Source organism: Mustela putorius, unplaced genomic scaffold (assembly GCF_011764305.1).
Source record: "Mustela putorius furo isolate JIRA1106 unplaced genomic scaffold, ASM1176430v1.1 tig00000695_pilon_pilon_pilon, whole genome shotgun sequence".
In the NCBI taxonomy this organism is placed as follows: domain Eukaryota; kingdom Metazoa; phylum Chordata; class Mammalia; order Carnivora; family Mustelidae; genus Mustela; species Mustela putorius.
This window is the reverse complement of record NW_025421447.1, coordinates 9,772,074-9,796,580: the sequence shown is the minus strand read 5'-3', so window position 1 is coordinate 9,796,580 and position 24,507 is coordinate 9,772,074. Positions and strand designations below refer to the sequence as shown.

The 24,507-nt window shown below is 53.0% G+C and overlaps 1 protein-coding gene across 2 annotated transcripts in view; it reads right to left on the bottom strand.

Annotated features, from left to right (window-relative positions):
- Positions 1-24,507, bottom strand: part of SHISA6 (shisa family member 6) — a 278,576-nt gene that overhangs the window by 242,718 nt on the left and 11,351 nt on the right. For both annotated transcript variants that reach the window (XM_004760525.3, XM_045083400.1), the window contains exon 2: positions 13,342-13,502. In XM_004760525.3, the coding sequence (XP_004760582.2) occupies positions 13,342-13,502 (161 nt within the window). The remainder of the gene's footprint in view (positions 1-13,341; positions 13,503-24,507) is intronic.

The following is a 24,507-nucleotide window of genomic DNA, read 5'->3' as shown; positions in this document are numbered from 1 at the left end:
CCACACTAGCCACTCTGCTCTCCTCGTTCCCCAGGCCCCCCGGCACAATCTCCCCTCTGCACACAGTCACATGTGGCTCATTCTCTCAGCCATCCGGGTCTCTGCTTCGGTAAAGTGACCACTTAGGGCCCTTCTTCAAATCTGGCTTTTTCCTACGTACCTCCCACCATTTCCTACTTCCCTGCTCTATTTCCCTTTGAGGCACTTATCATGACCTGATTTTACACTGTATGATGCTGGGTTTAGTTCCTGCCTCCTATAAACCAACGTAAGGACCCTAAGACTAAGCGCTTTCTTTGGTTCACTCGCAGAGCCTCGGGGCCTGGTCCCCAGTAATGGATCCAGATCATTTTTACGTGAACAAAGGGACCGGAGTCTCCTGAGTCCCACTCTGACCTCCCCTTCCCCTTTTTCTCAAGGTGCTGCTCACACCTCTTCCTCTGGGCACCTGTCAGCTTACAGTCGCTCAAAGCCTCCTCTCTAAGCCCCCTTGCAGGGTCCAGCCTCGCCCCAACCGCATCCCCCATCCTTAGCCCAACAAATGGAGAGGCCATATGGCACCTCCACATTAAGCACCCCACTCCCACCCACATAGCTCCTGCCCCTCGGTGACACAGCCTGTATGTTTCAAGAAGGAAAAAGTAACGTCCCCGGCTCAGAGAGGCCTTCTCCAACAGGACACAGAGTTCCAGTTCCTTCTGGCCTTTTCCCTGGCTCTTTCGTCATGACTCTCTGTTTCCAGAAAAGCCGCGATGAACCTTGCCAAAGGAACGGGTCGCTGCTCGCCTTTGCAAACCCCTGGTCCCTTCAGCATCCATGCCCGGTAGACTCTGGCCGGAGGTGACTGGCCAAAACTCCCCCTCCTCCCTCCGCGCCCATTAATCCACCCACCCCTCAAGGCCCTAGGTGACACTCTCCCTGACCAAAGCATCGTCTCTCTGAACCCTCTGAGCATGTGGGTTGTAGGCCACATGGGGCACCTGTATAGGGGACCATCTTTCTACTGTACGGTCCCATCTTTACGCTCCTCGCTTTAAGTCCCAGAGGACTCTGTCTTATTCCTCATCTGGCTTTCATGGGACCTAATGGAGTGCTCGATGCACAGTGGGTGTCTAACAGCTAGAGGCAGGCGGCTTGAGGTCCCCTCCTCCGTCTTCGGTCTGCCGCTATCCTATACTCAGTAGATGACAGTCATGGAGCCCCTGATGGAAGAAGACCCCTACCACCCACCCCCGTGGAGCCTGGGCTCCCCTCACCCTGGGAGCCCTCATCTTTCCCAACTTAAAGCCCGAACGTGCGGCCATCCTCCCCTCGGGCCTGCGGCCATTCACCTCCCCTGTCCAGCGCCCTCTGGTTCTTGTCCTCGCTGAACCGTGCGTGCTCTGCTGGTCCCTCCGTTTTGCCAACTCACTGAGGTAATTGTGAATTCTCGCCCTGTCCGCAGCGCCTTGGCTCTCCCTCCCTCTCCCCTGCACCTCGTTTTGGTAACAGGCAGCACACATTCTAAATCCTTCTGCTTCCTGGGCGCGGTAGGTAATTAGCAGACCAGCTCAGTGACTCTCCCTTCGCCCCCCAGCCATATGGTGAGAGCAGGCTCCGTCCGCCCCCCTACTCTGGCTGCTTCCCTGGCAGCAAGGGTGTGGGCGGGGGAGGAGGGGGGTCCATTCTGGCCAAGCGGGCCAAGCCCCTTGCGGTTCCTACGCAGGATGGGGCCTTCGGAGTGGGCAGGGCACCTAGAGCACAGCCCTTCCTCTGGCTTCTGGAAGGCTCTGCTCCTGGGCACACCCCTTCTTAAGGCAATCCTGGGCCGGGAAGAGCCATTCCCCACCATCTTCCTCCACCCCTAAGATCAGAATCCAGGGGCTTGGGACTCACTTTCTGAATGGCATTAAACCCTGCAGTGGGAATGAATTCCCCCTCTGGGACAAAGGTGGCTTGGAGAATGGATGGGACAGTGGTCACTGGGCTCGCCTGAGCTCTGACCCCAGGGGGCGCAGAATCCCAAGAGAAAGGCAGAGCTTCGGCTCAGGTCATGATCCTGGAGGACCAGGATCAAGTCCCACATCGGGCTCCCAGCTCCATGGGGAGGCTGCTTCTCCCTCGGACCTTCTCCTCGCTCATGCTCTCTCTCCATGTCTATCAAATAAATAAAATCTTGAAAAAAGAAAGAAAGAGAGAAAGAAAGGAAGAAAGAAAGAGAGGAAGAAAGAAAGGCAGAGCATTATAGCCGCTGAGTTGAGCTTGGGGCGGGGGTGTGGGGGGCAGAGTGAACCGGATCCACACCCTGCCCCCATGGCCCCCAGCAGGGGTGAGGGGACACAACCCACGAGAGGAGGCTCTGAGCCCAGTCAGCCCTCCACATACGCCGGCAACTGCTCCTAGTGTATTCTCAGAGAGGAAGATCCTTACGAGTTGCTGGGCAAAGTAAAAATGCCTAGAGGCTCCCCCAGCCCTACTCAAATGTATCCGAGAATAAGTGGCTCCGTGCTGGCCTGGTGACCTCTGTCTTGGAGCTGAGGGGCTCGCACCATGGAAACAGATGCCCTGAGTCTGAGCAACCAGCGGCCTCTTCTAGCGTCTTCCACAAACCCCAAGTCTGGGTATGGTGGAAAGGAGGAGCCGGCATTGACCACCCCCTGGTCACAGGACAGGTTTTGGGGAGTTGCAAGGGGCCCCCCTGTGTCCCCTTGTCCGTTTGTGTCTCCCGTCCGTAACTCTGGCCAGTCTGACATCAGGGCCTGGGCTCCGGGGTCCGACTGCCTGCACTCAGAGCCCAGACCAGCCCCCTCCTGGCTGTGTGAACTTGAACAGGACTCTAGAGGCCCGGAGCCTTCATCCACAAGGTGGCCGTGATCGCCAGGATGGCTTTGTCGGGAGGCTATGGGATTTACATAAGTCAGTGTCTAGAAAGTATTTTACAAAACTCTGTGTCATTCTCTGGGCACACACGTGGCACCGGTGTCTCCAACAGGACCCCGGAGCGCAGCTGTCGCCACACGAGCCACAGGCATGTCTCTGGATCCCGATCTGAGGTTCTGTCAATGTCGTCTAAAAACAGCTGTATCCAGTGCGACCAGCAATTTGCTCCAGTCGCTGACCCCCAAACAGTGTCCACCACGCCCCCGAAAATCTGTGGTGGGACCTGTAATCCCCTACCAGGACCAAAGGGATGTGCCCAAGGCCAGGCCCCAGGGACTGCGGGGTGAGCTGTGCCAGGGCCCAATGGGCTTGAGAAAAGACCGCACAGCACGCGGGTCATTAACGCATCAAACGCTCACTACAAGACGCAGGGAAAGATCGTTGTCCCGGCTTACAGACCGGGAAACTGAGGCCTGCAGAGGTTAAGTAAATCACCCAAGGCCCTACAGCTGGGAGGGGGTGGAGCTGGGCTCTGAGCTGGGACCAACAGTCCGCCCAGTCCTGATGCTTAGCAATGACAGGAAACCCCGGATCCCTGTGTCGGTGGGAGGTCAGCTGACATCCAGGAAGTAAGGGGGGGCAGGCAAGGCTTGGGGAAAGCAGGCAAAGACAGAATATTCCAGATAGACTGGAGCATGCACGAGAAGCCTGGAATGGGCGCCGGTGACCAGAGCTTTGGTTTCAGTGGAGGGAGGGCCATGAACCCCCAGAGCCGCGGAGTGGAGGGGACAGAAGCCAGTGTGCCAGCCGAGAAGGGAGTGGGAGGAGAGAAGTAGAGGCAGCAGGTGTAGACAACTGTTTTGCAAAGTTCAGCCATCAGGGAGAGAAGAGGTGGAGGGATGCCACGTGGAGGGAGAGGTGTCCTTATGCGTCAAGGTGGGGAGCAGAGCACGTGTACATGCCTAAGGGACAGCTCATGGAGCGGGGTGGGGTGGCGGGTGTAGACCAAAAGGACCACGTGTCCGAGGACCGGAGATAAACAAGGATCTGTGGATACAAGTGGAAGGGTGAACTTCAAACAGCAGAATGGGCTTGTTCGACCGGACCTTGGGGTGTCTACACCCATGGAGACATTCTGAACCCCAAGTCTGCCATCATCAGTGGGGGTGGTTTGCTGTCCATCCCTCCAACTGATGTGCCACTCGTAAATTTAGTAAGCACATTAGTACATCATCACCCAGGTGATCGATAAACCCTTTGCCCTCCCGAGAACCTGGGGCACGCAGAAGACCCTGGTCTTGCTACGATGTGGCTAATTCATCAACGCTCATTAGGGTCCATTCCACCGACTGTAAAATCAGCATCCTGGCCTGAGCTGCGGGAAAGGGAGGGAGGCCTGATACCTGCAGAGCACCTCCAGGGCTCAGGGCTCAGGGCCCTGGCTGGCCCCCGGCTCGCCCACAGTGTCCCGGTGCAGGATGTGTCCCCGCTCACATGCCACATGGAAGCTGGGCATGGCTTCCAGAGCAAGGTTGAGAGCGAGCTTTGACAAACGACAGCCCCCAGGCCAAATCCTGCCCACTGCCTGTTACCGTAAATACTGGTTTATGGGCACGCAGCCGAGCCCCTCATTTCCATATTACTATGGCTACTTCCACGACACATTGGTGTACATGAACAGATGCCCACAGACACTTGCCGGCTGCAGAGCCTGAAACGTTTACAGTCTGGTCCTTTGTGGAAAAAGTTGGCCAACCCCTCTTGGAGAGCCCTGGACCAAAGTCTATGGGCTCATCCAAGCTGGGGTGAGATCTGGAGCCTCGTTTGTCTGATTTGGAAACCCACAGGCCATCACATCTTGTATCACTCTGCTCCTTTATACCTTTTCTCATGGAGGAGGAAGTCAGAGAAAGTTCGAGCAACTCATCTTACTATTAGAAATGCTTGTTGTTTTCCTGCTTCTCAGCAGAGCCCATCCCCACGAGGCAACCAGAGTCATCATATTCGTCATATTAAAACAGAAATCAGAGCACACCTGCACAAAATCCATATTCCTTACATGACCTCCAACACCCTGCGCAGCTGGCCTGTGCCTACCCCTGCCACATCCGACACCCATGTCTGATTTCTGTGCCTTGAAAACACCAGGCTCTGCCTCAGGGCCTTTGCACATGCTTTGCCCTCTGCCTAGGGTGTTCTTTCTCCATATCTCTCCGTGGCTGGCTCCTGCTCACCAGTCAGCTACTAGCTGAAATGCCACCTCTTAGGACCACACTATCAAACGTGATACCCTCAGGGTCACCTGGGTGGTCCAGCTGTTTGAGCACCTGACACTTGGGTTTCAGCTCAGGTCATGATCTCAGGGTTGTGAAATCAAGTCCCATGTCGGGCTTTGTACTCACTGGGGAATCTTGGAGGGATTCTCTCTCTCTCCCTCTGCCCTTCCCCCTACTCGTGTGCTCTCTAAATAAACAAACAAATAAATAATATCCTTTTTAAAAGAGTGATTCCCTCTCCCCAGGGTTCCTCGAACACATCACCTGTCTAAGCATCATGCCCTGAGGTTATTTACGGCACATACAACCTGCCTCCACCAACACAGTGTAAGCTTCATAAAGGGTTTGTTTGCTTCGTGAATGGAACTTGAACTCAAGTAGACACTCCATGCTGCTAACGTTTGGATCAGTGTGATTTTCCATTTTCTGGTAGTCACATTAAAAAAAAAAAAAAAAAGAATAAATGAAAAGAAACAAGTGGAATTAATTGTATAATAGAGCCTACTTAATCCAAAAGATGCAAAACACTGCCATTTCAACATGCAATCAACATAAAAATTTATGGAGATACCCTACATGCTCTTTGCAAAAAAAAAAAAAAAAAATTGAAATTTGTGAGGCTCTGAAGCGTATTTCAATTTCCATTTCAATTCTAAGCACTCAACAGTCCCAGGTGGCCTAATGACCAACACATGAGCCCCTGCGGACTGCAAACAGTGTTTCCCTACATCACATGCTGCTCTGACCACTCTCCACTCACACTGCTTTAATCCCGCAGCCGTCCAAGAAGGAGATGCTATTACCAGCCCTGTCTCACCGATGGGGAAACTGAGGCAGTCTAGATTCACCCCAGTCTGGCTCCGTAGTCTGTGCCTTTAACCACCACCCCGACTGCCTTTAATCCTTGGCAGAAGGCACAGGTGACTTCAGCGGTGGAATTTTACAAAAAGGATCCGGCGTCCTGGGAAATGGCGTGAAAACAAGAATGTGAATGCAGAACGGCTCAGAGATAGATGATGCAGAGGTCTGGTTGCGATGTCCCCCACACAGTAGAGGAAAGCAAGAGAGGAAAATATCAGAAGCAACAAAATCGGTGTAAAAGATTGGGTAAGACGCAGGCCCCCCCAGTAAGCAAAGTGACTCTTCCTCGCCACTTGAGCTTACAGGCTCGGGTGTCTGCGTGCTGAGTCCGGATGAAAGCCTGTGGCTAAGAAAGCAGGATGGACAAGCTAAAGTCAACACAGGCTGTCGCTGCCTGTTCGGACCCAAGGGAAGCAACAAACAGCAAAGCACGGAAAGCTGACCCTAAGAACCCACGGAGCTTTGCAATGGGGAGGGACCTCACATCCACACAGGGCCAAGCTCCAGACAGCATCCTTCTCACAGAACGTTCCTTGCAGATTTTCTTTTCCACCCTTGAGGATTCTGGCAGACGGCCTGCCCTGTTTTGCACACCTCACTGCCCGCCCTTTCCAGCCTGTGGAATTCCTCAGCATCCTGCAAAACCCACTCAAGCATGCCAGCTTCTGTGGGATCCTGGGTTTCCCGCTCCCCTCTCTATACCCACACCCTGATGTCCTCGTGAAGATGGCTCAACGCCCGTCTTCATGCTTGTCAACTGTGGGGACCAACAGGGCTCCGTTCGTGGACATGCTCCCCCCCACCCCCGCCAGGACCCCGCACAAGATCGGGGTGAGATAAGCTCCAGGTCAACTATTTGGGAAGACAAGACCACACCATGCCCTGTGTTTTGGTCTGGTTACCCTCTCTTTTCACGACAGGTGAACCTCTTTTCAGACCCCGCTCAACACAAGATGAGACAAAAACCAGTGTTCGGTGCTTCAAGATGCAAATGCTTCCTCGCCTAAAGCTTGGGTCCGGTGGGACGGCAGATCCCACCCCCACCCCCCCCCACCCCCGTGAAGCAGAGACGAAGGGCATCCTGCCGTCTACATCAAACGTGACGGGAAACATAAGGAAACAGAAGAAAAATATAAAAGTAACAGAAGAGAGGCATAAGAGCACCACGGCTGGAGCCTGCCTGGCCGGGAATCCTCTCTACTCATGACTATGTCTGAGGCCTTAGACAAGGTCTCCAATCTCCCTGTCCTCGGGTACTCACCTATAAAATGGGGAGGTGACCCAACATCAGGTAAGAGTGGGGAGTCTCCAGGAGGGAGATGCCGTGCCCATCTTCTGGGAGCCTGTCAGAACCACAGGTACAGATTTGGGAAGAAATGACAGCCAAGAGGACACTTAGATGTGTCAGGGAACGGCCAGGGAGGCACTCAGAAGGAAAAGGCAGGCCCCCAGTGGGCTGAGTTAGTGCCTGTTTTAACAGAACTGCTGGGACACGGTCATTGCTGAGGTCTCACGAGGTGGGAGACAGATCAATGCCATCAGGGGAACCGTGAAAAGGAGTGGGGGCAGAGGGAGGCCTAGCCATGACCGGGGAGAAGGAGGAGGAGAAAAGAAGAGGCAGAGGAACACGGTGTGGCTGGTGACAGCAAGGACAGTCACGACAGTGACTGAAATGAAGGTGGCCCTTCACCACAAGGTCAGAGCCGTGCCAGTGTCCTTGAAATACACAGACTATTCCATTCAACGCATCAGCGGCCCTCTGCTGTGAGGAGGGTGCCCGTCACCCCACGTCACAGATGAGGGGTGGAAGCTGGGGTCCTCGGTCCTGTGAGTGGGCAGGGGGAAGATCTGCCCAGGTCTGCCCAGCTCCAGCTCCTGCACCGTGGGTCAGCCGATCTCACCATCCCCCGAGAGCTCCCATGTCGTCTGTGGCCATCATCTCAAGCCCCTCTAGAACAAGACTGTCCTGTCTCCCTGGGGATGTGACAAAGAAGAATCCCACTTCCCACGAGGCGCTGGGGTTGACCAGAAGTTTCTCAGAGTTCAGGTGATGTCCTGCAGCCCCAAACCGCGAATAGGGACTCTGAGCTGCCTGAGCTCTTAAGACATCTACAAAAGAATCCTTCTTGGCACCATGGGCAGAACGGCGGGGGGGGGCCTGCATCCCCAGAACCTGCTCCTACGCCCATCCTAGGAAGGGACCGGATCATCATTCACTCATCCACTCCCTGCACAGTCACAGAGCACCCGTGAACTTCCAGGCAACACTCCGGGTCCAGAGACGCTACAGGGAAGAGAAAGACAACAAGCCCTTGCTTCGTGGAACTTACGTTCCGATAGCAGCAAAGACAACGAGCCAAGGAACCAACGGGTACCCGATGTTAGACGGTACACGCGTTTGGAAGGAAGTAAGGCAGGGGACCGGAGCAGATGACGAGCTAGGCAAGGTACTACCGTCTGAGACCTGGATTTCACAGCACCGAGATCTGCTGATGGGACAAAAAAAAATCAAAAGAGAGAAAGACCCCAAGGCAGGCATGGACGGGACATGACGAGGGATAGGGTCTGGATTCCAGCCAGAGCCCAGGAAGGCGGCGGGAGCGAATGCCCCGGCCACGTGGAGGTGTCACCAAGCGTCCCCTCGTCAGCCTACCATGCTTCATTCCCAGTCTCTGCGAAGCTTAAACAGTCCCATCCCTTGGCTCCCTTCGTCTGCCGTTACAGCACGCAGCTTTGACAAGAGGCAGGATGACTGATTTGCTCATTGATACAACTCACAGTGGTGTGTGCCTGGGACATTAATATTCATGTCCTCCAGCTGAGGCCACTCTTGAGAAGGGGGGACGTTGGGTATCAAAACTTTGGAAGCGCAACACATGATGTCACCTGCTACCACAAGGAAGAGGTACCACTCCCCCTCGCCCTTGCTGGCCTCCAGTAACCCCCAGCCAGGCTCTCTTAGGGCTGAGTCAGGCTAGGCAGATGCTAAGTCCACATGCCTCCCTACCCATGAAGACCAAGCAAGTCCTCCTTCCCTCCCACACACACAAGCCTCTGGGAACCTAGAGCTCCAGACCTGGGTGCATTTCCCAATGCCTGGCTCCACCTGACCCTCCAGTCCCTTCTGGTCAGTGTCCCCAACAGCCCTGCAGATTGGCCCCTCCTCCTCAGTGCACCCGGGTCCTCCAAGTCGGTTGGACAGGAGAACCACGCGGGAAGCTCTTGAAGAATACCACGGTCCAGGTTCCACATCTAACCGGTGAATGCAGAATCTTGCAGGGGTCGGGCATGACTAGTTTCGGAACTATGTACACGACGCCCCTGCACGGCCAGGGCTGAGGCTCGCCACGGGAAAGGGATCTTCTCCCACCCGAATGCGCTTACGCAGCATCTGAAGGTCTTGTTAAAGAGCCGATTCTGACTCAGTACTTCTGGGAAAGGGCCCAAGATCCTGCCCTGCTAACCAGCTCCCGTGGGGATGCAGTCACGGCTGGTGCGCGGACCACACTGTCCTTTAGGTATCTCCCTTTAAACTCGGGAAGGGCCTTCTGGAAGCGTCAGCCAGAAGGCTCTTCCAGAAGGAAAGAGGAATTTTCTAATGTGGGGATAGGAGTTCCCATTCCTAATGACAGAAGTCCACCCTTTCGTATAAAGTGTCTCCTGGAATTAAAACAAAACCTTTAGGGGCACCCGGCTGGCTCAGTCGGTAGAGCACGCACGTCTTGATCTCTGCGTTCTAGGCCCGAGCCCCACGCTGGGTGTACAGATTACTTAAAAATGAAATATTTAAAATAAGTGAAACAAAATAAAAAAGAAAGTGTTTAACAGAGGACCCAGCGCATAGTAGATGCTCAGTAAATGGTACGTTTGCGACTCACGTTCTCACCGTATTATCATATTAAGGCGGGACTTACATCATTTCCCAAACCTAAATAGGCATGTGCTTTGGGCACCCAAAACCCGGATGGAGCCCGACAAAGCCCGACAAACCACTTTCATTCTCAGAAGATGCACCGTGGGCTGGGGCCAAGCACAGGAAGGCCTGGGTCCAGGGGCTTTCATCTGGGACACACCCCCACAGATCCTATCTGGTCTAAGGACATCAATGCCTTTGCTTTTCTGCACCTCCCCCTTCTTCTTCCTCTTTTCTTTCTTTTTTGTTTTACTAATTTGCCACTACAGCTCACCTGTGTTCCAGGTCAGGACCGGTTTTAAGTCTTCTAGTTGGTTTAACTCATTATATCCATAAAACAACTCAGGGCAGAGGGTCCTACTGGCCTCAAAGGCAGACAAGGACAGACTGAGCGGCCTGCCAAGATCACATACGGAGTTGGTCCTGGGGCCAGAACACAGACAGGGGGATGTGCTCCCAAGCCCAGGCTCTTCCAGTGCTTCTCTAACTTCCCCTGCTAAGTGATTTCGCTAAAATGCATGTTCTCAGGGCGCCTGGGTGGCTTGGTCGGTGAAGCATCTGCCTTTAACTCTGGTCACCATCTTGGGGTCCTGGGATCAAGTCCCGCGTCGGAATCCCTGCTCACTGAGGAGCCTGCTTCTCCCTCTCCCTTCCCCTCGTTGCCCTCCCTCTCTCTCTCAAATAAATACATGAAATCTTTTTTTTCTAAATAATGCCAGGTTCTCCTTCAGCAGGTGCGCTGGAGCCTAAGACACGGCATCCCTTACGAACCCCCCAGGAATGCTGATGCAAACGGTCCACGGACCCCACTTTGAGCAGCAGAACGACTTATTTTATGACACCTCCCAGTATTTCTACCACGGCACCCCTGTGACGAGCGGCTTGCTGACTCAAGCAGTGACAAAAATCACAGTTGATCTCCCCTTTGGACACTTGGGAAAAGTTCTGTTTCAACTTCCACCCCAACTCCAACATTTTGGGACAAAGGAGATCAGCAGGAACGTGGAAAAGCCACTGAGCCCATGAGAGCCTGTAGATGTTTGAAGGTTGTGAGATTGCTTTTAAATTTGTCACCGCTGCCGAGAGCACTGTCTGGAAACCATGCCCGTCTCGAAAGGCAGATGGAAGAGATCCCGGTGGAGAAATACAGGGTGGGATTTCTCCGAACAGGCACAGAAGTGAATCACGGAACTGTAAGCTTTTCTTCGCAGATTATCAGGAGAGGATATGAGCCCAGACCAGAAGACATGACAAATCTTCCTGCCCAGAAATGCATTTAAGACCCAATCGGGAGTGTCCGCTTAATCGGCCTGGATTCGGCGTCTGGGAACAAGCAGGCTGGCGAAGGAGACAGAGGAAATCAGAGCAGAGCGGAATCGGGGTAAACTCCCAGGGGTGCACTGGACACCGGGGTGACCTGAAGTACCAAGATCGCAGACAAGGTCCCAGAGAAGCCTGACTTCAAACCGCGAGTCTTGAGGAAAACAAAACTATCCTCCTCAACCCTGGTTTTTGTAATACCAAGGTTGGATTAAACAATAGCGATCAACAAAAATAAGGATTAGTGAGAATGGTACCTTTCTGCTCTTTTCCACCACCCAACGATTCCCAAACTTTGCTCCATAACAGAATCAGCTGGGGAGATTTCAGCACTCACCTCCCGCACCCGTGAAACCACACTCTCTCCCAGGGGGTGGGACCCAGGTAGCCCTCGTTTTTAAAGCTCCTGGTGTGAATCCAAGTTTGAGAACCACCGGCATAGCCTTTCAGTGTCTTTACTCATAAAATGAGGAATCCACCTGGACCAACGGTTCTTTACCCTGTCTGAGCATTAGAGTCACCTTAGGAAGATTTTCACAAGCAATAACGCCCAGGCATGTCCCTGGAAAATTCAGGACCTAGGCATCAGCATTTTTAAGAGCTCCCAGGTGATCCTGATGGGCAGCTTGATAGAGGGTGGTTCTTGCCAAGCTTCCCGCCACTGCTTACATCTTCAGCATCTATGACTAAGGCTATAAGTGCATTACAGACTTTTTGCAAAGGTCCATCTCTCGTCTTTACTTTTCAATCAGGGACTTCTAACTTTGGAAGGGACCATGAATCCCCTTAAATCGTATTACAAATGTTGGATGAATACATGTATTTATACACAGGTGGATATTTTTGAAGACGAGTATCCTTCCCTTCTATCGGATCCTCAGAAGGTTTCCGAGATTACCTGAAAGGCAAGTGTGTAGTCTCTGATTTAATAAACTGAAGTTCAAGAATGAATGGAAAAGAAATCTGACCTCGGCAGCGCATTCACTACACTTCTGAATTTGGGACGTACTTCCTGGCAGCAAGCAAGTACCCTTCCTGCAGTTAAAGTTCAGACCCTATAGCCTGTCCTCCGAAAGGCGTTAGGGGGTGGATGTCAAGCTTTCAGGTCCAAGTAGCAAAGTGAAAGTTGCACCAGGGGCAGGGGTCAATACTAGGCTGTCTGGTTACGCTCCTGGTGTGAAATGACTTGCCCAGCCGCACTTGGAAGGAAACTGTCCACTCAGACCCATTGGATTCATGTCCCCAACTGGGTTAGGACCTTAGGATTTTCTAGTCCTGACTGTCAAAACCTCTACATCTGGGTCTGGAGCCTGGCTTGCTCTCTCCCCACGCGTCCTTAGGAAAAACTGCTGAACCTTTCTGTTCCTCTTACGATATCGGGACAATATAAGAACTTGGAAGACAGCTGCAAAGAAAAAGTAAGGAAATGCACGTAGAATGTTCAGTGTATCACTTGGCACAGAGCAGGATCCAAATAAACGGGATTTCTGTTACTGCATCGCTGATGTTGTTATGACCACTAACATCTTAGTGATCTCGCCCAAGCTGCTGAATTTTACTGAGCTCCGTGTGTCCATCCATATCGCCTGCTTCCCTGCTCTAGTGTTCCCACTAGAACACGGCAACTCGTCATATACCCGGGGTATCTACAGAGCACAGGACGATGTCCCCCTATAATACAGACACAATCCCTACTCTCAGGAAGCATGTTCTGAAATCCCAAGGGTTGGAACTGATCGCGGCAACTTCTCATTATGGGTCTGGCATCCCCGGCGACCTAAACCACCCCGTCCCATGGGCTGGTGTGTGACCACACTTCCACCACACCCGCCACAAGCCTCCTCTCAGGTAAGAGAGTACGCCAGCCACTGACTCAATCACGGCTGTCCCGAATCATCCATTCTCCCCCCAGCCAGGACGCTCAATGGCATGGCCTCTCTGATGTCGGGCCCTCCGCAGGAGATGGTCCCCAGGCTCATCCCCTTGGCCCGTCTTCCACAGCACCGTGGAGCGCCACCTGCCCTGCCGCCAGAGCAAAACATCACCAACACCTCTACCAGAAACCCCCTCTCCGCCCCCAGCAAAGACGCAAGGCCATCAGCGCTCACTTACCTGGAGTCTGCTTGGCGGTGCGCACGGGGGTGTAGTGGTTTTTGGAGGACGATCGGACCGGCGTGCTCTCTTTGGGAGACGTATTGATGGCCGACATAGTTTCTCTTTCACAGTGTGCTATGGGGATTGGTCCCTGTTGTCTTAAGATGTCGGCCAGCGCCCTAAACGAAGAGGAAATCACACGGTGAGATGCACGGGGCAGGTGGACAGGACCACAGAGGGAGCTGGCTTACTTCCAGGGACCCTTGATGGACAGAGCTACGGGAGGAGACACATACATGACGCTTTGTTCTCAGGAGCCGCAGCTACGTCAGGGGCTGATCCTGGGGCTGGGGTGGGGGGGTAGGGGGTAGAGGGTAGAAGATGCCATGCTTGGAAGTACAGGCATTAATGGGCAGCGATTACGGCTTCTGTATTCAATTTGTATCACAGGAGCCCTTTCAAAATACTGGCTACCCAAACACCCCCGCCCATGCCAGGCAGATACGTGCACAGCTGGCCAGCATGATGTCCCCACAGGGAAGGGCTGCCATCAGTGGCCTCATCCCCAGCAGCAGGTTATGAATAACATGGGCACAACCGCCCCTTTGAGAAACACCCACCACGTAGCACGTACTGTGTACTAGGGACCCAACACACAGATCTCGCATCAAAGAAAAGTGTCAGTGAAGGGGCTGCCTTTGGCGTGGGTCATGATCTCGGGGTTCTGGGTTCTAGCCCCCTGCCCCCCCCATCTCTCAGCGGGGAGCCTGCTTCTGCCCTCCCCACCCCCACTCGTGCTTATTTTCTCTCTCTCTCCCAAATAAATACAAAATCTTTAAACAGACAATGAGTGAAAGGTGTGATGTAACCGCAAAGACAGGACGTACTGATAACAAGGTGAACACCCGACCACAGGGAGGGTGCGGGCCGTGATCACAGCTGGAGCCCCAAGGAGGCACGATTACAAACAGGAAGAGGAAAACACACCAGCGAGGAGAGGAAGAAACAGGGATGCACAGAGCGGCTGCTGCAGCTGAAGCGGCCCAGCCCCTCCACAAGAGACCCAGCGACCCCGACTTCGAGCAACTCGTATTCACGCGACATGTCCCTTCAATCACCGAACGTGCATTCATGGCAGACCTAGCGGGTGCGCGTCACCACAGAGCCGGAGGCAAACGGGACACAGTTCCCATCACCAAAGGGCTCACAGTTTCGGCGAAATTGCTCTGCCCCCTGGTTTCAGACAGGACTCGCTCGGCGGGGGCGCCGTGTGGCCGCCGTTCACGGAAAAAAACAGACACAGGCAGGGGGAGTCTGAGGCTGCGAAGGTGAGTGTGGACAAGCTACAGGAGACCCCCACCTCCCGGAGAAGGAAGGCCATCTCAGGACCATGTCCCCAGTTCTGAGTGTACCCCTGTTCTGCACAAGCTGTGCAAGGACTCTTCTGGCTACTGGGGGGGTGTCCCTGAAGTGCGGGCAAGACACCACACCCCCAGCGCCCCCCCCCAAGCCAGCGCGGCCCATCCCCCAGCTTCCTTCACACCAGGACTCCGACGCCCGGCACCCGCCCCCTCGCAGTCTAAAAGCGTGTCTGAGAGTGAATTGTTGCCTTCCATTATGTTGCCTCTGACATGCTGAACCTTCCAAGGAGGAGAGCATCAACCTGGCAATCTTATCATTTGCTGGCACTCATCTAGCAATTTCAGATGTTCCAAACGCTCTCCCCTGGCTGGTGCTCTCCTCCCTCTGGCTGGAAAGGGAGGAACAGATGCATGTCAGCACCCAGCCGGTCACGGGGAGGGGCCAAGCGGAGAGGGAGAACACAGGAGCTCACCAGGCTAGGGAAGGAGGTTCCGGCGGACCCGGGGTCCGGGTCAGAGACCCGACATTCAGGGTCTGAGAAGCCCACACCGCCCTGAAAGGTCCAGAGATCTGGGTCCTTATCCCAAATGAGCTGTCCGACTTTGGGCAGCTCTGCTAACCTCGAAAACGGAAATTTAATCCCCCCCCCCAATCAGCGAAACAAAGGGTTTAGACTACCATGGCCCTTCCGGTGAGATCTCTTCTAATTCCAACGTGTTATAAATATTTTCTGTATTTGTCACCACACATCTATGCAAGTTATCCTGTGTTCCTGCATTCCTCTGGCTAACAAAAACACTTTGCTACCACGTTCCCATGGTAAGGAAACAGGGAGCTTGAAAGTTATAACAGAAATATAGGCCAATGGACTAGAACCGAGAGCCCAGAAATAAAACTCCTACGTCTATGGCCAATTGATTTTCAACAAGGTGCCAAGACCACTCAATGAGGGAAGAGCAGTTTCCTCTACAAATAGTGTTGGGACGAGAGGAAAGCCATGCCGTAGAATGAAGTTGGACCCTTCAGTCACACCACATGTAAAAATTCACTCAAAGTGGATCATGGAGCTAAATATTGGAGCCAAAACTACAAACTCTTTGAAGAAAGTATTAAAGTACATCTTTGTGACCTGAGGTTTGGCAGTGGTTTCGTATAGGTGACACTAAAATCACGAGGAAGCAAAGAAAAAAGCAGAAATCCCGGACTCCGCCAAAATAAAAAAACGTGCCTGCATCCGAAGGTATGATCCAGAAAAGGCAACACGACCATCAAGGAAATGCAAGAGGGGCACCTGGGTGGCTCAGTGCGTTGAGGCCTCTGCCTTCGGCTCAGGTCATGATCTCAGGGTCTTGGGATCGAGCCCCACATCGGGCTCTCTGCTCAGCAGGGAGCCTGCTTCCCTCCCTCTCTCTCTGCCTGCCTCTCTGCCTACTTGGGATCTCCGACTGTCAAATAAATAAATAAAATCTTTAAAAAAAAGAAAATGGGAGAAAATATTTGTAAATCATGTGTCTGAGAGGAGACTTATATCCAGAATATGTAAAGAACTCTTAGAACTCAATAATAAAAAACAACACAAGACCCAGCTTAAATATGGAGGAAGGATAGAAAAGACATTTCTCCCAAGAAGGTGCACGTGAAAAGCAGCTCTGTGTCATTAGTGATCGGGGAAATGCAAATCAAAACCACGAGAAGACGGTCGTCCAAACCTACTTAAAGAGCTCTCACCAAGAAGTCGAACAATACCAAATGTTGGCAAGGCGGTGGAGAACTGGGAGAACTCATGGCTGCTGGGGAAAGTAAGAGGGTGCAGGCCTTTTGGTAAAGGGTTGGGCAATCCCTCAAAAGGTTAAACATAGAGTCACCCTACGGACCAGCAATTCCACTCCTAGGTGGAGACCCAGCAGAAATGAAAACGCATGTCCACATGACACCTATGAAGGTTCCTAGCAGCGTTACCGATAATCACCGGAAGGTGGGAACAGCCCAGAAGTCCACTGACGGATGAAAGGAAAAAGAAAATGCGGAATATTCACAGGATGGGTTATTTACTCTGCCTTTTTTTTTTTTAAGATTTTATTTATTTATTTGAGAGAGAGAGAGCAAACATGAACAGGGGTCAGAGGGAAAGGGAGAAGCAGGCTGAGCAGGGAGCCCGAGGTGGCTCCCTGGGATCCCAGGATCACGACCCCAGCCAAACACAGATGCTTAACCGACTGAGCCACCCAGGTGTCTCTTATTCAGCCTGAAAAAGCAATGATGTCCCAGCAGATACCGTGAAACCGTCGTGCTAACTGAAAGGCAGCAGTCAGCGAAAACCATGTGTTATGGGATTCTGTTGACAGAACATGTCCAGGTTAGGCAGACCCACAGAGACGGAAAGCAGATTTGCGGTGACCGGGGTCTGGGGAAAGTGAAGAGTGATTGCTCATAGGTTCGGGGTTTCCTCTGGGGGAGATGAACATGTTCTCAAAGGCTAGCTAGAACACTCAGGGCAGGGCGGGGGGGGGGGGGGGGGGACATCCAGAAAGCACCAAACTGTACACTCTAAAATGGAACGATGAATTCTATGGCAGGTGCGTTACATTTCAACAACGCTGCTATTCCAAAAAAAAAAGTATATATTAATTATCTGTTTCTTGCCTCTCAAGTGTTTATAAAGACTCCCTTCCCTCTGGTGCCTGTGAAGGAAGACAGGGTCTTGTGGTGAAGTCCACGACATTGGGGAGGCCAAGACTGAGCCTCCATCCGTGCTTCTCCACGGTGATTCTGTCCCTCCCCCGCCCCCCGGGGGAGGGAACATTTGGCAATGTCCAGAGACGTTTTTGGCAGTCATGCCTGGGAAGGGCAGTGCTCCTGGCTTCCGGTGAGCAGAGGCCAAGGACGTTGCTAAACATCCCACGACACCCAGGCCGGCCCCTACAAGAAAGAAGGACCCGGCCCTAAGGGTCAGCAGTGGCGAGGTTAAGAAGCCCTGAGCTACCTCCGGGCAGCACGAGGGGAAGCCAGGCTTTGATTCAGGCTCAGTGCAATCCAGATCCCCAGATACCTAGTGAGCAGCCCTCACCAGGATGAGACACGGGGCTGGCCCCGAGATACTGAAGGGGACGTCCCCGAGGAGGGGGCCTGTGTGTTGGGACCTGGGCTGCACGCTGCCCAGAGAAAGGCGTGGAGATTGGGTCTGGCCCCACCGCTTTCAGCTCCCATTCCAGTTTCCGAGGAGATGGGCCCTGGGGCTGCTCAACAGGCAAGAAGGATGCAGCAGAGATGCGATTTTCGAGCAGAGCTCCCCTCTGGAAGGCCGGGGAGGCCCTGGACACCCGTCCCCTGAGAAGCCTTGCAGGATGCAGGCTCTGCGGACGCAGGGGTGCAGGGAATGCACTTTGCCGGAGACCATCAGGCTCAGTGCACAGCGCTGTGCTTGGGTCTGGCCTGCGGCCAGAGAAGGAGTTTAAACTGGGGTACAGCGAGGCCGTCGCCTCGTGAAGACAGTCACTTGCCCTGTATCCTTTCCAGATGCCGGCTTGGCGGGGCTGAGCCGGGCGGCACAGCCACGGGGGAGAGACGCATTAGAGAAGGTGTTCCTAAAGAGGCAGGCTTGCCCCGTGGGGTCCCTAATGAGGAACACGCCAGCCAGGGCCACGCTCCCGGGTCCCCCACCTTCTGGCAAGGGGAGAGGTGGCCCTAATTCCCAGGCGGTGTCCTTAGGAGTGGTGCCCTCAGGCAGCTGCCCTCAGAGCCCCTTGCCTGGGCCCCCCCCCCAGCCCGTGACCTCCCTTCCTTGCTCCTGTCCCTCTGCTGCTCTCCATCTTCCAACCCCTTCTCCCCGGGGGGCTTGATAAATATTATTCTAATTCTGAAACGTGCCATTCCAGTCCCATCTCATTAATCTGGATGTGCCTCAGGAAATGGGTTAGGGCCTGAGCGATTTTCCAACCACGGGAAAGAAAAGCGGTCAGGGAGGGATGGGGAGGCGGGGCTTGCAAGAAGAGAGCGGGCGGCCCCTTCCAGGTCCGAGCGGGCCGAAGGGAGGAGAGGTCAGAGGGGGGCAGGCGGACAGACTAGGGGAGGGATGAGGCGAAGGAAGGCGCACAGTAAGGCAGGGACTCCGAGCCACAGAGAGGCAGTGGGGAGGGCGGAGACCGGCCTGGAGACCAGGGGACAGACCCCGGCAGGAACAGGAAGTTGGAGGGAGGACAAGGGGGGAAGTGAGGAACAAAACGAAATTCAGAGAAAGCGCCCAGAAATGACTCCGAAGGTAAAGGAGGGGGAGGGGCTCAGACAGGGGAGGGGCAGTGGGAACAGGATAGGGCGAAGCCAGCGAGGACCGAGGGGGCTTCCCAGCCAAGGGCGAAGCCCCCCGGCCCCCACCCCCGGCCCACTACAAGCTTCTCATTTAAGGACCTGAAGAGTCTTGGGGGTGGCTGGCTGGCCCAGCGGGTGGGGCATGGGACTCCTGATCTCAGGGTCGTGATTTCGAGTCCCACATTGGGCACAGAGTTTATATCATAAAATAATAATAATAATAATAAAATAAAATAAAATAAAAAGAACTTGAAGAATCTTGCTAATCATCCCAACCTCCCCCCGCACCGCCCCCCCCACACACACACACCCCGCGCCGCATTTGCTGCCATATCTGGGCGAGTCTAACAAAAGCTCTGCCTGAATTGCCCAGATCGTGGCCTTGGCTCGCCGCTCCCTCTGGCACACGGATTCCTTGGCTTTCCTGGATGCGTGGCGAGCAGGGGAGAGTAAATTAACTGGGCAGCAAGTCGGAGCAGAGCAAACCGTCGTGTATGAACATTCAGGCCAGGAAACTTCAGGGGTTCTCGGGAGCCACTGCGAGTGTCTTCACCATCTGCATCACTGAGACACCCCCACACGTCTGTGCCCCACTAACCCGGTCCTAGACGCCCTCGCCTGCCTGATCCTCCGTGACACCCACACGAACCCTGCGGAACCTCGGCAGGCAGTACTGCCCTGATTTTTAACCCGGAACTGAGGCTCGGATGGATTCTAGGGCTGGAATGTGATGGAAGAAAAATTCAAATCGGAGGTGCGGGACCCAAGTCTGGGTGTCCTTCCGCTCACTGGGACCGTGGCCTGCGTTGATCTCACTACCTTGGGCTGGGTCTGCTTGCACCCGTGAGTCCGTCGGGTCTCTCCACCTGGGTCTACCAACTTAGCAAATGCCAGCTAACATCTGGGCACCGAGAAACAATCAGTAAGTGAACGATTTGGGTCAAGACTCCTGATTCACCTGCTTAAAAACCCTGGTTAATAACGCCAGCGATCCCAAGGAAATGGATATGTGTTTGAACACCCCAAGTGTTGAGTTGTCTGGACACCGGCGACCAGGCCCGGTCAACATTTTGACGGGCTGCCACCTGCATTCCAGAGACACGGACTCTTTCTAAAAAGGGCACGTGGTTCCCCTGGACAAGAGAGAAATAAAACCTTCGTAGCCTTTGCTTCATAACCTTGCCTGCTTGGGAAGGTCAGCAGGAACTCAAAGGCTTAGGAAATGGACCACTATCATTGACTGAGGGATGACTCTGTACCAGACACCCATGCTAAACTCTTACACCCACCCTATCCTCCAACCCTCAAAATGACATGATTTGGGAGATGCTATTGGAGCCATAACTAACTGCTGGGAATACTAAGACTTTGCAAGGCTAGCCATATGGCCCAATGGCACACAACTAGGAGGTGGTAAATCCAGATTCTACCCTTGGGTGGGTGAAGAGGCAGAGGCTTCCTTTAAACCACTGGATTATCCATCCATCCATTCATTCATGCGCATGACCGTCCATCCACCTGTCTCTCCATCCACCCAGTCACATGTTTTTCCACCTAACGCATCCCTCCAAGGGTCTCTGAACCCAAGGTTGTAGGAGTGCTCAATGGTTAGCGGAAAAAATGGCCCAAACAGAAGCCAGCTCCCTCTTGGCTCTCCTTTTCTAGCGACCTCCGTGAGTCATCGACACCAGCAGCCGGAACATTTTTACGTTGTTTTTAGAGGGCAACTGTTTTGTCCCGCTGAGTCCTGAGCAGAACACCAACAGCCCTAGTGAGGAGCCACGGTGTTGCTCTACCGAACCCTTGTCCTCCTACGCAGCACTCAGTCCCTGGGCTTCGTGGAGCTTCTTTCTTGGGAGTTCCGAGCCCCATAAATGCCACGGATGGGAGAAACTAAGTTCATGTAGTGTCCAGTAAGCTTTTTACTGCCAAGGACAAGGCAAGCTGGCTCGTTTCGACCCCTAACTGTGTCTTTTCGCTTTCCAGAGGGAGTAGGAAGACATTTCTGCTGTTGGATAGGTGTGATAAAAGGCCAAACAGATCAACTACTCCATGAATAAGCTATTCTGGCTAATGCTCTTACTCCTGAGGACTAATGAGAACGCTCTTGATCTTAAAGAATTTTCTAAAAGCATTCCTGCCTAATTAAGTAGAATATACTGAATATAATTAATATATTTTTTTAAAAAGAATGCAAGTTTCTTCCATGAGAGGGCCAGCAGCCTAATCTTTAGCTCTCTTTGGAGAACACTAAGCAAAATCCAGACTATTCTAGGAAAACACAGTTATTTGTGTAAAGACTGCAGGATGAACCATGAAAGGTTTTTTTTTTCTTTTTTTCTTTTTCTTTTTCCCTCCTTAAGTAAATCTCTGATGGCTCCTTTTGTATTTCTCCTAGAAGTAGGATGCAGACATTCTAATCTGGTTAAATTGAATATTCTGGTTATCAGAGTCCCAGAGAACAGAGCTTTTGCGGGATGCTGGAAGAGCGAGTGTCCTCTGTTACTTCCTCCTCCTACCTGTTTACTGGGCAGTCGGCGTGCCTTTAATTCTCCAAAACATGCGCTCCGGACAATCAAAGTGAATATATTTTTAATAAACACCGGCCGAGGAGAATGGCTTCATTTAGTTCTTATTTCTGGTTCTCTCACAGTCCACTTGAAAAACACAGCTGCTAGCTTTGTGTCTGCACAAGACCGCTCTCCTCATACAGAGAGGCTCCAAATGGGTGTGGAGATCTCCTTTGTTGTGGTAACAATGTTTGCGCATCTGCACTGAGCTGTTCTGGGGGTCTGAGTTGTCCCCGGGCACAATGGGAATTCATCGTGGCCAGTGAACACCACGGGACCGGGAGAGGGAAGGCTCAGCAGGCCTGCTTTGCTTTCCAGGTAAGCTGGCCACGTTGCTCCATCCCAGCAGGCACCTGTCGGGGGGCTGTGACGTGATGGTTAGCCCTGAGCCAGCTGGAGCACAGACATGCCTCCTCTGGCCGCCCCCCCCTCCCCCGTCTGCCCCTCACAGTATACCCACCACACTCTGCATTCCTGGCCTCATGAATCATGTGAAAATTTACCCAGGAGTGGAAAATGGGGCAGCATCAACACCATGCCTAGACTTTCTAGAAACATCTGGATCATCCGAGAACGAATCCAAGAGCTCGATGGGTCGAGGGCGTCTACCACTTCGAACTGGGAGAAAACAAAAATGCTCCCAAGATTTGTCAGCGTAGCAGTGGACAGGCCGGTGACACAGGAGGGCATACATGTACCCGCCACCCGTGTTTTCCTTTTGCTATCTCGGCGTCGTTCTCTCGACGTGCCATAGGTGCATGAACCGAAATCCAGGGCTGAGACCAAAGGAAGGTGGGGCAGCCTATCATGGGGGTCCTGCAGCCAGAATCCCCGGGCGGGAATGGTGACCACTTAGTATGCTGACGATCACCAGCTAGCTACGTGGGTGCCCTGCGTTCTGTTTCCTCATTGAAAAAAATAAAGCTGAAATAATAAAACCAAAAAGAAACTCTACCTCTTCTGAGTTATCACAGAGATTAAAGGAGTTAATATTCGTAGAGCACTTCAGACAGAACCCGGCAACCGGCAAGCACTATATAAATATTTGAATAATAAATAAATCTGGTGACAACCTCCTCGTGTCTGCTCAGGCACAGCCCACAGGAGCACAGCAGAAGTAAGGATAGAAGAAGGGCTTCCCAGAGGCCTGCGTCCACGGTGCCAGATGGGCCAAACTTTGGCACACAATGGCCACGGGTCATCCTGGAAGGGACCACCCACGTCCCATCTTTTCCGATCAGGCCTCAGGACAGGCATGCGTCTGGTCACACAGCTGTGTTCCCTGAACCCTGAACCTGGCCTCTGACTGCCAAGTGCAAGGAAGAGTGTCCGCTCCTCTCCGCGAGGCCGTCACCAGCTGTGTTTCCGCTAGACTGGGAGGAAGCTCCAAGAGAGAGCTCCGCCGAAAAGCAAGGAGTTTCACTTTGTGAGCAAAACAAATCAGGACTCCAGCGGGGCCTAAAAGAGCAAACGCATCCCACTAGCCAGGGAGAAGTTTGCTGCGAAGGTTTCAGCTGGGCTGTTTTTGTTTTTCGTTCTTCCTTATTTTCCTTTTCCTTCCTTTCTTCTTTAAAAACAAAACAAAGAAAAAGTATAAACGTGACTGGCACTTCCAAACTCAACTATCTTCGCATCGACAGAACCATCAGAAGAGTGGGGTCCACGCAGAGACCAGCCAGCGTCCTCCCCAATTTCATTCCTTACGCCAACTCTTCGTTCAACCCCATTAACTGAGCACCTGCCTGTGCCAGACACTGCTCCAGGCATAAAATACAGGTGTGAATGAGACAAGCAAACACACGTGTCGTCCTGATATCCTGGTCAGGGAGATGGACAGATGCCTAGCCCTGGAGGCCCACCAATTTCCAAAAAAAAATCTTCAGACGTTTGCAAGGCACCCGAATGACCAAGACCTGCATGTTGCTGGGGGTTCTGCTAGAGATTTATAAGCGCATTTTTTTTTAAAAGATGTTATTTATTTATTTATTTGACAGACAGAGATCACAAGTAGGCAGAGAGGCAGGTAGAAAGAGACCACGGAGCGGACAGCCCGATGCGGGGCTCGATCCCAGGACCCTGGGATCATGACCTGAGCCAAAGGCAGAGGCTTTAACCCACTGAGCCACCCAGGTGCCCCTATAAGCACATTTTGATGTGAACCACCCTCGCACGGGTACGAACACTTGAATGCATGTCCCATGAGGAACAGACTTGTAGCTAGGGATGTTTATCCAAGGAAAAGGGAGACTGAAGGGGGCATGCCCTTGCCATCTCCATAGAGAAAGAAAACTTCTTGTCTTCCAGAAGAAAGGATAGATTTCCTCTGGGTTGTTCCACTGGAGACACCTCATGCCAAGAAGTCGATGTTGGCTCCCCGTAAGAATTAACGAGAATCACGTCCTCAGAACCTAATGGACCACTCCAGGAACAGAGGGAGCCCAGGTCTCGATGCACATGTATGCGAGGACCAAAACAGCTCCCAAATCCCCTTCACCCAAGAGATGCTATGAGTTTCAGATGCTAAAGTCAAGCCATCACACCATTCTGACCTGAAGGGAGTGTGCAAGAAAAATGCATTTTCTCCCTGGACTGATGCATTTGATGTACGGATGTACATTCTGCTTGCCTCAACCTCCCGGGGTGGCTGAGATCCGAATGAGGCGTGAGAAGAACACAGCTCCACATCTCGGTGGCCCCCATCCCACAGCCAGGCTCACAGACCAAAGTCGGGGCCAAGGGACTCACCCAAGGGTATGGCAACCGGAAGTGATCCAAAAAGGTGGGATTAGCCTCTTACCTCAGCTCCCAGGAAACCCTGGGTTCCTAACCCCCAGTGTCCAGGGGCTCATCCTGGGGCAAGAGGGAATGAGGAGAACCTTCTGGGTTTGGGGAGGACCCACTGCAGAGTTTGCAATGCCAAAAGAGAGAGAGTTTCCAGATTCTAAAA